Genomic DNA, 16,860 nt, shown 5'->3' with positions numbered 1-16,860 from the left:
CTCTTGGGGTTAATAGGAAATTTCTTACCTTTCTCAGAGGATCTGGACAAAACTTTATCCAGGCCTGGGCCAAACAGCAAGGACCCTTCAAAAGGAAGACCACACAGCTTCACCTTTGAAGTAAAATTGCCTTCCCAAGCTTTAACCCAAATGGCCCTCTTTGCTGAATTAATAAGCGCGCCGGTTTTAGCTGAGGCTTTAACCGACTCGCATCAGCCAGGTAGGCGACAGCTTTCCCTACGGTATAACTAAAAAGTAATCTAGCACCTCTGAGACTTACTTCACCTTTGAAGTAAAATCGCCTTCCCGAGCTTTAACCCAAATTGCCCTCTTTGCTGAATAAGAGCGCCGGTTTTAGCTGAGGCTTTAACCGACTCGCATCAGCCAGGTAGGCGAAAGCTTTCCCTACGGTATAACTGAAAAGGAATCTAGCACCTCCTGAGAGACTTACTTCCCTGTGAAAGGTGCTTAGTAAGTTTTCTATCCATAAGTCTGCATTCCAGGCAACGCAGGTTGCAGCCAGCGCTGGGGCCATAGTGGATGAATTGGCATCCCATGTTTTCTTTAGCAGGGACTCTGACTTATGGTCATAGTTACATAGTTAGTGAGGTTGAAAAAAGACAACAGTCCATCCAGTTCAACCTATGATGTGTGTGTGTTTGCTTTTAACCGTACATTGTATACACCTGTATGTTGTGGTCTCTAAGGTGACCATCTAACAGTTTTTTGAAACTATCAATGCTCCCTGCTGATACGACTGCTTGTGGAAGAGAATTCCACATCCTTACCGCTCTTACAGTGAAGAACCCCTTACGCATTTTAAGGTTAAACCGCCTTTCCTCTAGTTTTAGTGAGTGGCCACGCGTCTTATTGTATTACCTTACTCTGAATAGTTTGTTCCTTATGCCAGGGTCGCCAGTACAGTATTTGTACATTGATATCATATCCCCCCTCAATCTTCTCATCTCCAGAGAGAATAGGTTCAGTGCTTGTAGCCTTTCCTCATAGCTGATGTCCTCCATTCCCCTAATTATTTTTGTTGCCCTTCTCTGGACTCTTTCCAATTCCAGCACATCCTTCCTGAGGACCGGTGCCCAGAACTGGACAGCATACTCCAGATGTGGCCGGACCAGAGTCTTGTAGAGAGGGAGAATAATCTCTTTATTTCTGGAGTGAATCCCCTTTTTTATACATCCCAGTATTCTGTTGGCTTTACTTGCAGCAGCTTGGCATTGCATGCCACTGCCAAGCCTGTTGTCTACCAGTACCCCCAAGTCTTTTTCCATCTTAGACTCACCCAGAGGTTCCCCCCCCCTAGTGAGTAGCTTGCTTTCTGGTTTTTGGCCCCCAAGTGCATTACTTTACATTTTTCAACATTAAACCTCATCTGCCATGTAGTTGCCCACCCCGTTATTTTGTTCAGGTCTGCTTGTAAGGTTTCCACATCCTGCATAGAAGATATTGGCATGCCTAGTTTAGTATCATCTGCAAATACCGAGATTGTACTAGATATCCCCTCCTCTAGATCATTTATGAATAAATTAAACAGGATTGGTCCCAGGACCGAACCCTGGGGGACCCCACTTTCCACACCCGCCCAATCCGAGTACTCCCCATTAATCATCACCCTCTGGACTCTCCCCTGGAGCCAGTTCTCTATCCAGGTACTCACCTTATGGTCCATACCTACCTTCCTTAGTTTGTACAGTAAGCGTTTTTGTGGGGAACGGTGTCAAAGGCCTTTGCAAAGTCCAGATACACCACATCCACCGGCTTACCTTTATCTAGGTGGCAGCTCACTTCATCGTAGAAGGTTAATAGATTGGTTTGGCAAGAACGATTTTTCATAAATCCATGCTGATTGCTACTAATAATACAGTTTTCATTACTAAAGTCTTGTATATGGTCCCTTGATATCCCCTCCAAAATCTTGCAGACTACAGATGTTAGGCTGACCGGCCTATAGTTCCCCGGGATACACCTCGGCCCCTTTTTAAATATTGGTACCACGTTGGCTTTTTTCCAATCAGCAGGCACCATACCCATCTGTAAACTATCCTTAAAGATCAAGAATAAGGGTCTGGCAATCACCTGGCTGAGCTCTTTAAGAACCCTCGGGTGCAAGCCATCCGGTCCGGGTGATTTATGTTAAGTTTCTCTAGTTTAGTTCTAAGTCTATCTTCTGTTAGCCATGGCGGCATTTCCTGAGGTGTGTTGTTTAGTTCGGCCTTACAAGCTAGGTTCGTGTAGCCCCCCCATTCTTTTGTGAAGACTGAAGAGAAGAAATGATTTAACACTTCCGCCTTTTCTTTGTCCTCAGTGGCCATATTACCTTTGTCATCTTTTATGGGGCCAATGTGTTCTGGCCTCGCTTTCTTACTGTTTATATACTTAACCACTTTACCGCTGAGTACTTGAATAGTACTGCGGCAAAGTGGCTCGTTCCCGTCTGACGAGGTAGACCTACGTCGCCAGACTCCTCCCCTGTAGGCGGCGCTCGCGCGCCGCCGGAGGCGCGCTCCCGCTGTTTTCATTCACAGCGGGAGTCGGGCCAGGGGAGGAGCAGCGGCGATCGCCGCTGCTCTGCCCCGATCGTCGGGGATCTAGTGTGGAGATCCGCCCGCCTGTGTAAACACAAGCGGGCGGATCTCCTCAGTGACAGGGAGTGACAGATCGGAGTGTTCAGCATAGCTGGACATTCGATCTGTCCCTGTCTCACACAGTCACCCTCCCCACACACGTTAGTAAGCACCAGGCATACATTAACCCCTCCCTCTCCAATAAAATTAACCGCTTCCCTGCCAGTGTAATTTTTACAGTAACAGTGCATATATATATAGCACTGATTACTGTAGTAATGTCACTGGTACTCCCAAAAGTGTCAAAAATGTCAGTCAAGGGTCCGATCTGTCCGCCGCAATGTCGCAGTCCCGCAAAAAAATAAATCGCAGATCGCCGCCATTACTCGTTAAAAAAAAACACCAAAAATGACAGAAATCTTTCCCTTTGTTAGTAAACGCAATAACTTTTGCGCAAACCAATCAAAATACGCTTATTGCGATTTTTTTTACCAAACATGGGTAGCAGAAAACAAATTGGCCAAAAATTAAAAAAAAAATTGTTTTTTACATCTTTTTTGGGGGGAATTTCCTATAAAAAAATGTTAAAAATATTGTTATTTTTTCAAAATAAACGCTCTTTTTTTGTTTATAGCGCAAAAAGTAAAAATCGCACAGGTGATCAAATACCACCAAAAGAAAGCTCTGTTTGTGGGGAAAAAAAGGACGTCAATTTTGTTTGGGTACGGTGTCGCACGGCCGCGCAATTGTCAGTTAAAGTCGCACAGCGCCGAATCGCAAAAAGTGGCCCAGACGTAAGACAGCAAAATGCTCTAGTGGTAAAGTGGTTAAAGAACTTCTTGGGGTTCTTTTTACTCTCCTCTATATGTCTATATGTCTCTCGTGTTCTATTTTAGCCGCCCTGAATTCGCCTTTACATTTCTTATTACACTCTTTGTAATGATTAAATGCTGCCAATGACCCCTCAGTCTTGTATTTTTTGAAGGCCTTTTTTTTAGCACAAATATGCATTTTTATGTTGGAGTTTAGCCACCCAGGGTTTAATTTTGCTCTTTTAAATTTATTTCCCTTTGGAATGCACTGGTCAATCCCCTTGTTAAGTATGCTCTTGAAGCACTCCCATTTTTCCTCCGTGTTCTTTGTTCCCAGGGTTCTATCCCAATTGATATTTTCTAGCAGCGAGCGCAGTTTTGGGAAATTGGCTCTTTTGAAATTCAGCGTCTTTATATTACCCCTCTGCTTCCTATAACTGTAATTAATACTGAAACTTATTGACCTATGGTCACTGTTTCCTAAGTTGTCCCGTATTTCTATATCCGTGATCAGGTCTGAATTGTTGGTAATCAGCAGGTCAAGTACCGCATCTTTTCTCGTCGGTGCATTCACCATCTGACCCATGAAATTGTCCTGCAAAACATTTAGGAACTGCCTAGCCTTGGCTGAGTGTGCGGTTCCTTCTGCCCAGTCTATATCTGGATAATTAAAGTCCCCCATTATAATGACGTTTCCCGTCCTTGCTGCCAATCCTATCTGTAAAATGAGGTTCGCCTCCCCCTCCTCCCTCTGGTTGGGGGGCCTATAGCATACGCCCAATATTACCTTCCCCACCGTGCCTTCCCTTTGAAGCTCTACCCATAGGGATTCTGCCTCGTCCTTAGCTCCATTATTAATATCATCCCTCATATTTACCTGTATACTGTTCTTAATATACAGACATACCCCTCCCCCTTTTTTACCCTCTCTATCTCTGCGATAAAGGGAATACCCCTGAATGGTCGCCATCCAGTCATGAGAGCTGTCAAACCAAGTCTCTGTTATCCCCACAAAATCTCAGTCCTCCTCAAACATCAGCAGCTCCAGCTCTCCCATCTTGTTGGCCAGGCTTCTGGCATTGGTATACAAACCTCTTAATTTTGACCGGTTACATATATCCTCATTTAATGTTTTTAGGCTACTCTCTTGATTTTTCCCCATACCCACCCTGGGTATAGGAGCTCCGAACACCCTACCGCTAATGCCCCCATTTCTGCCCTCTGAAACTTGCTTACCGCTGGCTAATTCTACATCTGTACCCTCCCCCCCATTCCCTAGTTTAAAAGCCCCTCTAACTTTTTGGCCATCCTCACACCCAGTACGGCTGCACCCACCCCATTTAGGTGCAATCCGTCCCTACCAAAGAGCCGGTGGCCGACTGAGAAGTCGGCCCAGTTCTCCAGGAACCCGAAACCCTCCTTACTACACCAGCTCCTCAGCCACTCGTTAACTTCCCTAATCTCCCGCTACCTCTCTGGTGTGGCTCGAGGTACAGGTAGTATTTTGGAAAATACTACCTTGGAGGTCCTTCTCCTCAACTTGGTCCATGGCATCTTTGACACTCCCTTGTATCCTCAAAAGAGAGGTCAGATCTTTTGGTCACCTGTGACAAGGAGGCGTCCAATTTAGGACTCTAGGAATTTTTCCACCTCCTCCACAAAGGGGAATCTCCTTTTCCATGCTTTTGGTCGGACCAAACTCCTTTCAGGAACATCCCATTCTTGAAGAATTAAATCCTTCGAAGACTGGTGTACAGGAAATACTTTGGATTGGTATTTAACCAACATCCAATACATCCTACCCTGTACTGAACTCTCCTTGGGACTGGTTCCGGGATCTCTTCAGTGGCATAGATAGCTTGAAGGAGTCCCTCTAGGCCTTCCAGACCAAACAGATGTCTGTTTAACCACTTCAATACCGGGCACTTTCACCCCCTTCCTGCCCAGGCCAATTTTCAGCTTTTAGCGCTGTTGCATTTTGAATGACAATTGCGCGGTCATGCAACACTGTACCTAAACCAAATTTATGTCATTTTTTCCCACAAATAGAGCTTTCTTTTGGTGGTATTTGACCACCGTGATGAACTGATGGGCACTGATAGATGGCAATGATGGGCACTGGTGGGCAGCACTGATGGGAAGGGCACTGGTGGGCTCACTGCCAACCCTGGGGTCATAGGTGGACATCCCTGGGGTCATGGGTGGGCATCCCTGGTGGTTCTAGTGGCACCACCCCCCCCCCCCCCCCAAGGATCTGCACTGGTAATAAATGCTCTAATTACCAGTGCAGACCCCCCAGAACCTGTCAGGCACGAACTAAGGAAAGCCGATCAACGGCTCTTCCTGTGCACTATGTGACCAGCTATGATTGGACACAGCTGATCACATGGTAAAGAGCCAGGGGGCGCGCAGAGCGCATTATCCTGCCGCCGTCATATGACGTCCGGTCAGGATAATGCAACCACCTTGCCGCTGTCATTTGCCGATAGGGCAGGCGGGAAGTGGTTAACTTGGTCTCCTCTGCCTCACGATCTAGATTAATCTCATCCCCAGAGCTGGGCTCAGATTTTGTCTGACTTTTTTGCCTCTCCTAAATCCTCCTCCACCCTAGCTTAAGCAGGGGGAAGTCACTAAGAACAAGGCAGAAAAGAGCTCGCCCTGTCTTGGAAAGTAAACTCTCCTAAGAATAAGGGCCCTCTTTAGGGGGTTAGCTCTTCCGGGTCTGCTACCTGGGGTGAAGCTACAGAGGTGCAAAAGGACTGGATAGTGGCTAGCATTTCCTCCTGAACAGACTCAAGGAAATCCTTCATTAACCCTGAGGCCTCCTTACCAGCCAGCTTGTTAATAGACCTATAACAAAGGCTTAGTGTGGGATTAGGACAATCTCTCTCCACAATTACCAAACTTTTTAGAGGAGCTAGTGCTAACGGATATAGGGGTGGTTTGTCAGAGGCCTCCTGGGTTCCACTTGGGAAATCTGCAAGCGAAGAGGAAAGAAGTAAATCATCACTCTTCCTGCCCCCTCATTAACTTGGCCACAGGCCCCCCAGGGGAGGAGAGCATGGGGACTACCAGGGACTATAGCCTAACACTGGTATTACTCCCCCAAATAAGGAAAAATTACTTATTGCTTTGGCCTGCAGCCACCTGTGCAGTCTTTCCATCCTCCACCATGAGGCGGGTCCAGACGGGCTTCACGCTGTTAGCAGCCTTCTGGCTCTAGGTAGCTGAAGAGCCAGTCACTTTCCAGCCGCCACGTGGGTCCGGTGTCTCCTCCGCGCTTAACTCCCTCTTCGGGGTCGCACTGCGCATGCTTCGTCTCTTCCCTGTTCAAACCGGAAGATCCAGTTTCAGAACGAGGCTTGGAACGCCCTCCCCTCATCGCTGCTGATGTTGTGCTGCCGGCCCTTCACAGCATGACGCCCACTGTATGCAGGGGAGAACAGGAGGAGACCCGAGCTGCTGAGCAGAGTACCAGAGCGGAGGGACCACCACACTGTGTCCAAACCGCCTGTGCCACATCAGGAGGCGACCTGTCAGAAGCATGAGGCGTGCAGGTAAAGTGCAGCCCTCACTGGTGTGCCAAAACCTGCCTCACAGGAGTATCATTCGACTCTCTAGGTCTTCTGGTCAGAGAAAAACAAACAAACGTTTTGCTGTGGGAGAAACCCAATCAATACTGAGGAACAAGGAGAAGGGTAGGGCCTTTTAAACACCTCGGAACTGATTGAGTTTCGTGTACGGTGGAGCCTCTCGTCTCTCATGTGCTGCCGTCCTGGAAGGTGAGAGGAGAAAATGGGATTTTTTACTTACCATAAAATCTATTTCTCTGATGTTCATTGACAGACACAGTTTCTTAGCCATTGGGTTATACTGCCCCCCTACAGGAGTAGGACCCTCTGCAGAAAAAAGTCTGGCTACGCCTATGGGCAGTCCCAGGGGGTATACTGCCTCTCTCTGCTATAGGTACTCCATTTTGGTACAAGGTTCTGTGTCCGTAAATGAACAATAGAAAAATGCATTTTACAGGAAGTCAAAAATTAAATTTTCTCTCTCGTTCATTGACAGACACAGCTCCTGATCTTCATAACCATTGGGACGTCCCAAAGCATGTTAAACATGAGGGGTGGGAACAACTAACTATAGCCAACCAGGTAAACAGGAGTTTACCTAAAAAAAAAAAATACACCCTCAAAGAGGACCAGGTCCTCTAAACAGCAGCCTGCAAAACCAGTTTCAGCTTAACCCTCCGTTGAAGGAAGGTAAAGATCCAAGCCCCTGAAAAAAGGATCAACCCCAAGAGACTCACACCATGCAATGTACGTCTTCTGCGTACGATGGTAGATCTTGCTAGAGGTAGATTTCCTAGCTTTTAACAGCGTTGGAATAAGCTCTATCCATCAGCTACTGGCTTTCAACAGCCAAACGACTGGGACATGAGATCCTCCCTGAGAAGAAGCTTTCAAGGAATGTCAGTGACCAGCCGCACCAGATCTGCGTACAAAGCCTGGCGACGCCAGTCCGGGGCCACTAAGATGACCGAAATCCCTTCTGCCTCGAGCTTGCGTAGAAATCTTGGCAGAAGCTTGAGAGGAGAGAAGGCGTAAATTAGACAATACTGACCCCACAGTGCCACCATCGCATCCTTTGCATCCGCCAGAGTATCCTATGACCGAGCCAAAAGCCTCTGCACCTTCCTGTTGAGCAGGGCGCCAACAGATCCACCTTGGGGATGACCCACCGGAGACAACTGATGAAACACCTCATGATGAAGGGACCACTCCCCTTGGTCCAATGCCTGCCGACTGAGGTAATCCGTCTGCCAGTTTTCCACCCTGGGAATGTGTATGGCGGAGAGGGCTGAAATGAACCGTTCTGCCCACCTTAGAAGGCCGGCTACCTCCAGAGCCGCTCTGGTGATTGATATAAGCCACAGCCGTGGCATTGTCAAACTGAATGCGCACTGAACATGCCTGAAGACGATCCGTCCAATGTTCCAGGCAGTCTGATCGCTCGGAGTACCAAAACATTGATTGGTAGTCTGGACTCTTCCAGTGTCCAGACCCCCTGGGCAGAGTTTTTGCAGAGGACGCCTCCCCAGCCGGACAGGCTGGCATCCATGGTGACCACTGTCCAATACAAGTGGAGGAAGGATTTTCCCAGCCGAAGCGCCGGAGAATAAAGCCACCATATCAAGGATTCTTTCGTTCCCCGGCTCAGCCGGATCTGATTGTCCAGAGACTGCGGATTCTTGTCCCATTTGGCCAGAATCTCTATTGCAGGGACTTCCTATGAAACTGTGCAAACGGAACCGCCTCGAAGATAGACCCCATCAGGCCCAGCCCCTGCATGCAAGTCCGGAGGGATGACCATCTGCTGGACAGCAAGAGACAAATTGCAGCCCGCAGTTTCTGGAGTTTGTCCAGAGGAAGGAGCACTCTGGCTAAGACAGAGTCCAGAGTCAGACCCAGATAGTCCAGCTTTGTGGATGGAACCAGAGCAGACTTCTGAAAATTCAGAATCCAGCCGAACACCTTCAAGCTCCTATGGTGATTTCTAGGTTTTCCACCAGAGCAGTAGGAGACTCCACTCGCATTTCACCTCAGGATTTTACCTGACTTTTCCAGTGCCCTGCCGTGCTTTTCCAGTTCTTTGTGCCTGGAAAATTGAGAACGACCATGGCGTCCAAAAAGTGTTCTTTTTGCGCAAAAGTGCTTTTAGAACAGAAACAGCGACAGCAAAACGGAGTTACTTGAAGAACTGAGCAATAGCGTTTCGTGGGAAAATTCGTCATCAGTTACGGAAAGTGACGAAGCAACGATTCTGCGACTGAGCTCAGCAATGTGACTTGATGTTCTATTGACGGCGGTACGGATCAGGCAGCGCCCCCAAGATTCCCATTTACAGGAGCACCTGGTATGAAAGTTGATGTTGACCATGACAACCCCTTGGCATACCAATTATTTTTGACCGATGAGGTTATTAAAAAAATTGTTACCGAGACCAATTGGTACAAAGACCAACAATGCACTACGCATCGGAGGTTTGAAAGATGCAGAAAGTGGGAACCACTGACCAAAGATGACCTTTGGAAATTTCTGGGCCTAATAATTCTTCAGGGAGTGGTATTGGGCAACCAACTTGCCACTCCATTCTTTGGCACGGTCATGTCAGAATACAGACTTTCTCTCATAATGAAATAACTCCCCTTTGAAAATAATGAAGAATTTGATGAAACTACTCATCCCTCACCAAAACTAAAAAAAAATTTAGGAAGTATATCAAATGATTCTTCAGAATTTCCAACAGAGCTATGTGCCAGAAAGACATCAGCATAGATGAAAGTCTAATGGCCTACAAGGAAAGACTCAGCTGGGTGCAATACATTGCATCAAAGAGGGCACGATTTGGTGTAAAATGCTACATGCTGTGCGAATCGTCAACTGGCTACATTTGGAATTCAGTGATATACACTGGAAAAGGAACAAAGTTTGATGAAAAATACAGTAAATTATGGAATGGCAACATCTTCTGTTCTTTCACTAATCGAGCCATTGCTAAATCAGGGCTATTGTGTAACAACGGACAACTTTTATACATCTCTTGAACTTTATGAGGTTCTACTGCACAACAAAACTGATGCCTATGGAACCCTAAGGGCTAACCGGCCCGACATGCCGCCAATGTTTGGCAAAAAGAAGCTCAAGAGAGGAGAAACGGTTGCCTGGCAGAAAGGCAAAATGATGGCACTGCGATGGAAGGACAAGAAAGATGTGTGAATAAAGAGTACAGTGCATAACACCTCCACTGTTATGGTACGCACGAAAGGTGGGAAAGAAGTCATGAAGCCACAAGTAGTGATAAACTACAACACCACCATGGGAGGTGTCGACAGAGCCGACCAAGCAATGACATTCTACCCAGCTATGAGGAAGCAGCAAAAAAAAATACTATAAGAAGATCTTCAAATATCTCCTTGAGCAATGCTTGTGGAATGCCTACATTCTGCTAAAAAAAAAAAAAGTGTCAAGTCTTTGATTCATGCAGACTTTATTTGGCAAGTTGCCGAACAAATCTTTCTGAGTCACCAAACACCATCAATGGCTGTGAACATATCTGGATGTCGTGCTGTTGGCGTTGTCAACCCGGAATGCCTGACTGGTCGTCACTTCATGGACTAAATCCCACCAACTGAGAAAAAGTCAGCACCTACAAGGATGTGCGTGGCTTGTTGCTTGAAGAGAGATGACAGTGGAAGGAAAATAAGAAAAGAAACCAGATTCTATTGTCCCGATTGTGACGTCTGACTTTGTGCAGTCCCATGTTTCAAAATATTTCATACCCAAGATGTTTACTAAACCTTTATTACAGTGACTAGTAATATGGCCCCCCTTGTTTGTACATATTTCAGTGTTTTTGGTTTAATTATATTATTGAATAAAATGTATTAATATTATAATTTATGATTTCGTGTTTCAAACTTTATCATACCCGGGATGTCTACTAGACTCTAGTTTGGACTGATTTAAGAGAGTTATGCCTAAAAATTACAGGCCTAAAATCTAAAACAACATATTTCCATGCAAAACAATGTATCGCTTTTAGCACAAAAATTCTGACAATCAGACCGCCATGGAGGTCTTGCACCTCCCCAAAAAGAGCGGACCGGGGACAGTCACACATTGGAAGGAAGAACCTTACCGGAGGGTAAGAACGAAACTCAATCTTGTAGCCGGACCAAATGACCTTGTGGACCCACCTGACTCGTGGTACTCTTCCCCCCATGTGAGACCTTTAATGATGTCATCCAGGGTAGCACCAAACAGGCGATCTCCTTGAAAGGGAAGATCAGTCAAGACCTTTTTTAGAAGTTTTGTCCGCAGACCAGCATTTGAGCCAAAATACACGCTGAAGGACCCCAGCCGAAACAGAGAGCCGAGCCACTAGGGGAGCCGAATCCAAAGAGGCATCACAGATTAACTGCAGCCCATGGACGAGATGGTCCGCCAGCTCAGCAAAGGCAGGGGGGAGCTACTTCTCCTTCAGGTCATGGCGCAAAATCCTAGCCCCTTCGGTCAGAGTCTGTGACACCAGGGCAATGGTGAATATCGGCCTTAGTGCCGAACCAGCCAGGGTGTACATATTATAGGTCCTTAAAGGCCGTGGACTCTTCAACCGGAATTATGGTTGCCTTGTTTAATCTGGACACTGGAGAGTCCACCAGTGGTGGAAGTCAACCTCTTAAGAAGGGACACCTTTATGAGGCTATCACCTAGCAAAATCGCTTAGGGACCCCAAGGGGTTGCTTTGGACATCCCCTCTATTTAGCGACAATTCTGTCAAAATAGGAGGGGACAGGAACACCTTTTATGCTCCGGATGACTTATGAATGTCAAAGGGAACCTGCCCCCCTCACCACAGCTTCAGCTGCGTCCTTCATCTGTAAGGTCTCACGCACAGCTACAATTAGTGCATCCACCAGCTCCTTTTCGTACGCGGTTGCAGAAGTGGAGGAATCCTCCTCACTATCTGAGGATTTAGAGCGCAGACCCAGCAGGGTGACCCACGTCCACGGTGACCAAATCAGATTCAGGATCTGAGGAGAAAAATGAGGCAGGGGAAGGCGGGGGGCTTTTTTTCCAGCCCATCGCCCAAAAGCCACCTCCACCCGGGACACCAAGGACTTATCGATGGATGGATGGGACCCGGAGGGCCCCGCAGCCTCAGAGAGGGGATCAGGTGGGTAGATGTGCTCCAAAGACTCCATGAGTCACCAGGGGACCCCACAAAAAGTGTAAAACACTGCTAAGGGACAACCCCACCGCTCTGGCAGCCCACCCAGTTGCCAGCCACAGAGCACAAATCAATCCTCAGTAGAGAGGAGAGGATCCCACCAGACTCACCACTCCCCAGAAACCAGGCACCGCAGCAACCAGGAGAATCTGCACTGCATGATCGGCGATCAGAAAACGAAAAGATCGAGGAGTTAGCATCAGGGGATGAGGAGGGTTCCCACCGCCGAAATCGCCACCCTGAGGGCTCCACTGTCATGGCCGCTGCTATTTTCAATGGCAAACCACAGAAAAATAACCGCCGGACTACACAAAACATGGCCACCATGGATTAAGCACAGGGGCTACAAGAAAATGGCGGCCCCACGAGTTTCCCAGGAATAATCCCTAGGCCTCAGAAAATGGGACAGGCAGGCAGAGGGTCCCTGGCAGAAGCCACCACCAGGTACAGCCCCCCACAGCCAATCGCCCGGTTGCCAGGCAGCGCACCCCCCTGCCCCCATCACCAACACAGCACCCTGCCCCCACCCCAGGCAGTGGACCAGGCCACTCCACAGCCTCAGCTTCAGTAAAGGAGGGGCCATATGGCCCACAGGGACAAACAGAGCGAGGAGGGGAGTACCTAACGGGAAGGAGGGGAATCCAGGGATCCCACCGTCCCATGGAGGGGCCCAAGTCCACCCCAAAAACCCTCCAGGGGGAGAGGGGGGACAGTCACTTACACATCACAGTCACTCACATACCAGGAACCAGGCAGGAACCACTCCAGACAGAACCTCCTCTCCATCAAAATGGGGGGCTGTCGGCCAGGAGGAACGCTGTGACTCGGGCCGAGACCCAGTAGTATGCTACCTCGTGAAGCCTTTAACTCACGGGCCAGCCCCTGTCTGGTGGGGCTATGTTGCAGGTGACCTAGAACAGAGTTGTGGCCTATGCTCCCTCGCTGGCCAGACTGGGGTGACCACTGGATCAAGACTATCCAGCCCGTCGCCCAGTCCGGCAATTGATTGTAGATCTCACAGCAAAAAATCCAGGAGAAAAAAATAAATTGCCAAGACCAGAGATCCCAGCAAGGAACTAGGTCTTTACTCCTGACTGGGCAGACAAAAAAAAAAAAACTTAGTACCTACAGCAGAGAGAGGGAGTATACCCCCTGGGACTGCCCATAGGTGTAGCCAGACTTTTTTATGCCTAGTGTCCTACTCCTGTAGAAGGCAGTATAACTCAATGGTTAAGAAGATCAGCAGCTGTGTCCATCAATGAACAAAAGAGGATTGAACGTTTTCCTTGTTTGTAGAATTTTACAGTTCTGTTGTGCCTAATTAGAGCTGTCTTATGTATTGACCAACCCAAATTCTGCATTACCTGGACAGATTATTCGTGTGTTTAAAACAGGAAGATTCTCTTTGCTAGATGCCAAGGGTGGGCTTGAGAATGAGCCTGTGTGAGAATGTAGGCTTCTATTAGTACGTCTGTCTGGAGAACGTGGAGGAGCTTTGCCTGAAACGAAAGGACAGACCTTATAAGAACCAACATACACATTTACATGTCAGCTAACAGTTCAGTAAATCAGAAAGAAAAGGACTCATGGCAACATCATTATGAACAAAGACACGCTAATATAGTCATTTACATCTCTTCACTAGAAGAAGACATTTCAAAAAAAAAATGCCATGGCCAGTGGCATGTATAAGGTAAACTGTTTTTGTTAAAAAAAAAAAAAATATATTATTCATTGCAATTTTAAAAAGTATATTTTAAACGGATTTATTTTTTTTAAACTATATGTATACAATCATTTTTTAATACAATTAACAAATAAGACAAAGTATTCCCAACGCACCAGGGTTTAGCTAAAAAGCACAGCAGTACTTACCTCTCTTCAGGCAGGCTGGGTGTGGCTGAAGGAAATATGTCACTGCTCTCAATAACTCAATTGTGTGTGCAAATTTAAATATGAGCTATTAAAATGTGTTATTTTGGCTTTCCCACCAGGAGGCAAAAAACTAGGAAATGTGAACAGCCTGAAAGCCCTACCTGCAGACTTATTTTAAATATGTAAACTATGAATATTCAATATTTATTTTTCACCTAAAAATGTAACAATTTTTTAGTCCTGACTATATAAAAGGAAATATGTATAAAACATTACATTCCTTTTAGTAAAAATGTAAATTAATGATCAGGATCTGTTTTCACACAGGAGATTTTGGGGGAAAATCTCTATTCTCAATTTAGACGAAGTGTACCCTACTTCTATTTACTTATGTAACATACACCCATTACTGCCAGTTTAATTCAGGTGTGTTAAGAAAAGTAAAGTGCTAGCACTGCGGAATTCTTCGCTGGTAAATGAGACTGAAAAATGAACTACTGAAGAAAATGCAGCAAATACAACAATGCAAGTACAGTTTAGGATGTGCATTGCTAACTGACAGCTTGTATGGACTCCTAAGGCTACACAATCATTCCTAAAAAGAAAACGAATACACTTTCCATTAAAACCACAGTTTTCTTTTACTTGTCTTCAAAACCCAAGAGGAAGAGAAGAGGTAAGCATGCCATCTTTTACTTTTCGGTTTCCTTTAAAAAGCATAGACGTTATCATTCACTTACATTGTAACCTTTGTACATCTCCGTGATTCATGATCTGGCAAGTACCATCTTCTACATCATCTGTACTCCATGACAAAACAAGCACACACTGTAGAACAGCTGCTCTTTACTATGACAGATGGGGCTCCTGGGGCTAAGTTACATTAAGAATAACCTTTTTCTGTTCATGCTCTGATAAAAACCAACAGAGCCCTAATGAGTGAAAATTATGTCTTGTTGGTACCTGAATTCATATTTCATTATTCCTCTTGGAACACCAGTTTCTGCCTGCAGTACTTAAATGTCCAGATATATGGAAGGGGGTGAGGGGGAGGGGTTGGGGTGTTGTGCATGCAAGTCTCAGCCTCAACTCTCCTAATCTTAAATTATAGCAATAGGCAATTTGCACCGATTTAAAGTGCATCTAATACAAGATGGTCAGCTGTAGTAGAATCTTAACCAAGATTTCAGGAGGAAAGATGAAAGCAGGATATTTATTGCAACTAGCACATTTGTTTCTCCCAAGGAAACATGTAAGGTTATACATGTGTTAACAACAATATAGGGTTCACATGAGACATCATGACAGATAGGAAGTTGGGGATATTTTCTAACACTAGTGGGCACAAGATAGAAAAGCATCTGGTCCACATGTGATTAACTTAATGCAGGAAAGCATCCACATGGGAAGAAAAATTGTGTGCCCACACGTATTCATATCCAATATAAATATGTGGGTGTGTAAATATACACAAGTGTATTCTCAAAAGTGATTCAGGAGAATTATCCAAGGTAACCCTTGCACAAGCATTTTAAATGTTTCCTAGGATAGTAACACACTAAAAGCATATATAATTCAGGTGCTACAGTTCACACTTAATACACTTTTTTACTGAAAGAAAAGATTACAATAAGATTCTGGGCAATTATGTGTTTTTAGGAAGCTCACAAATCTTGTCCTGGCGGCAAACTTATTGAACTCGGTTCACGTAAGAAAAAAAGAGCGACTCCATCGTCAGTCCGCACTCCTCTCAGAGATTCAATCACTCTAACTCCAACACAAAGCCCCGTTTTCCCCGTCGACATTCCTAAAATTAACGAGAAGAGCTTAAATCCCTTTTCCATTCCTACCAAAAAGCCATCTACCGCAAGGTTGCCCAGCGCATTTACAAATGGGGAGACCAACCAAGTCGGCAGTTAGCTCGCACCCTCAAACAGCAGAAATCGGCCTCATTCATCCCAAAGCTTAAACGCCCAACTGGCGACCTCGCCCATGATTGCACAGCCATAGCGACGGAATTTTAATAGTTTTATCAATCCCTATAACCCTAAACTCATCTCTGACCCTGAACGTAGGCGGTCCCTGATTGAGGATTATTTGGCATATTCCAATCTACTGAAAATTCCCCAATAATTTCTAGAAAGTTTGGAATCTGATATTTCAGTTGACAAACTCCAGCAAGCCTTGAGTTCCATGGCTTCTGGTTAATCCCCAGGCCCAGACGGCCCCTCGGTCATGTATTATAAATATTACTCGGATATTCTCCTTCCGCACCTAGCCTCGTAAGTGAATACGCTCTCAAAAGGGGGCGCGCTCCGATGCGAGACGCTCCATGCCCATGTCACCATGCTGCCCAAAGAAGGGAAGGACCCTTGCCTGTGCGGGAGCTATAGACCTATATCCCTGCTGAACATCGACGCAAAAATTTACGCTAAGGCCATAGCTTCTAGGTTATTACCCCTCCTGTATTGACAATAGCCAAACAGGATTCATTCCTGGCCGTGAAGCTAGGGATAACGCAGCTCGCACGATCTCCTTACTGGCTCCTGTTAGACGGACCGCCCAGCCCACCCTACTATTATCCACGGACGCTGAGAAAGCTTTTGATAGGGTGGACTGGGAGTTCCTGATGTCCACCCTTCGCTTCCTGGGTCTTGGACAGAAAACGCTTCAAATGATTGGAGCCCACGGCACAAATCCGGGTGAATGGCATTCTTAGCGAACCCTTTACCTTGTTCAATGGCACAAGGCAGGGGTGCCTGCTTTTGCCCATCCTATTTGAACTTTCCCTAGAACCATTC

General features: G+C 46.3%; 1 protein-coding gene across 5 annotated transcripts in view; it reads right to left on the bottom strand.

The window, feature by feature from the left end:
* The window catches only part of DGKH (diacylglycerol kinase eta), a 588,450-nt gene that overhangs the window by 190,934 nt on the left and 380,656 nt on the right, over window positions 1-16,860 (bottom strand). For all 5 annotated transcript variants that reach the window (XM_082244880.1, XM_082244879.1, XM_082244881.1 and 2 more), the window contains one exon: window positions 13,549-13,683. In XM_082244880.1, coding sequence (XP_082101006.1) covers window positions 13,549-13,683 — 135 coding nt within the window. The remainder of the gene's footprint in view (window positions 1-13,548; window positions 13,684-16,860) is intronic.

The sequence above is a fragment of the Pelophylax lessonae genome (genome assembly GCF_965119305.1).
Source record: "Pelophylax lessonae genome assembly, chromosome: 2".
Taxonomy (NCBI): domain Eukaryota; kingdom Metazoa; phylum Chordata; class Amphibia; order Anura; family Ranidae; genus Pelophylax; species Pelophylax lessonae.
The sequence above is the reverse complement of the archived record's forward strand: the minus strand, read 5'-3'. Positions and strand labels throughout refer to the sequence as shown.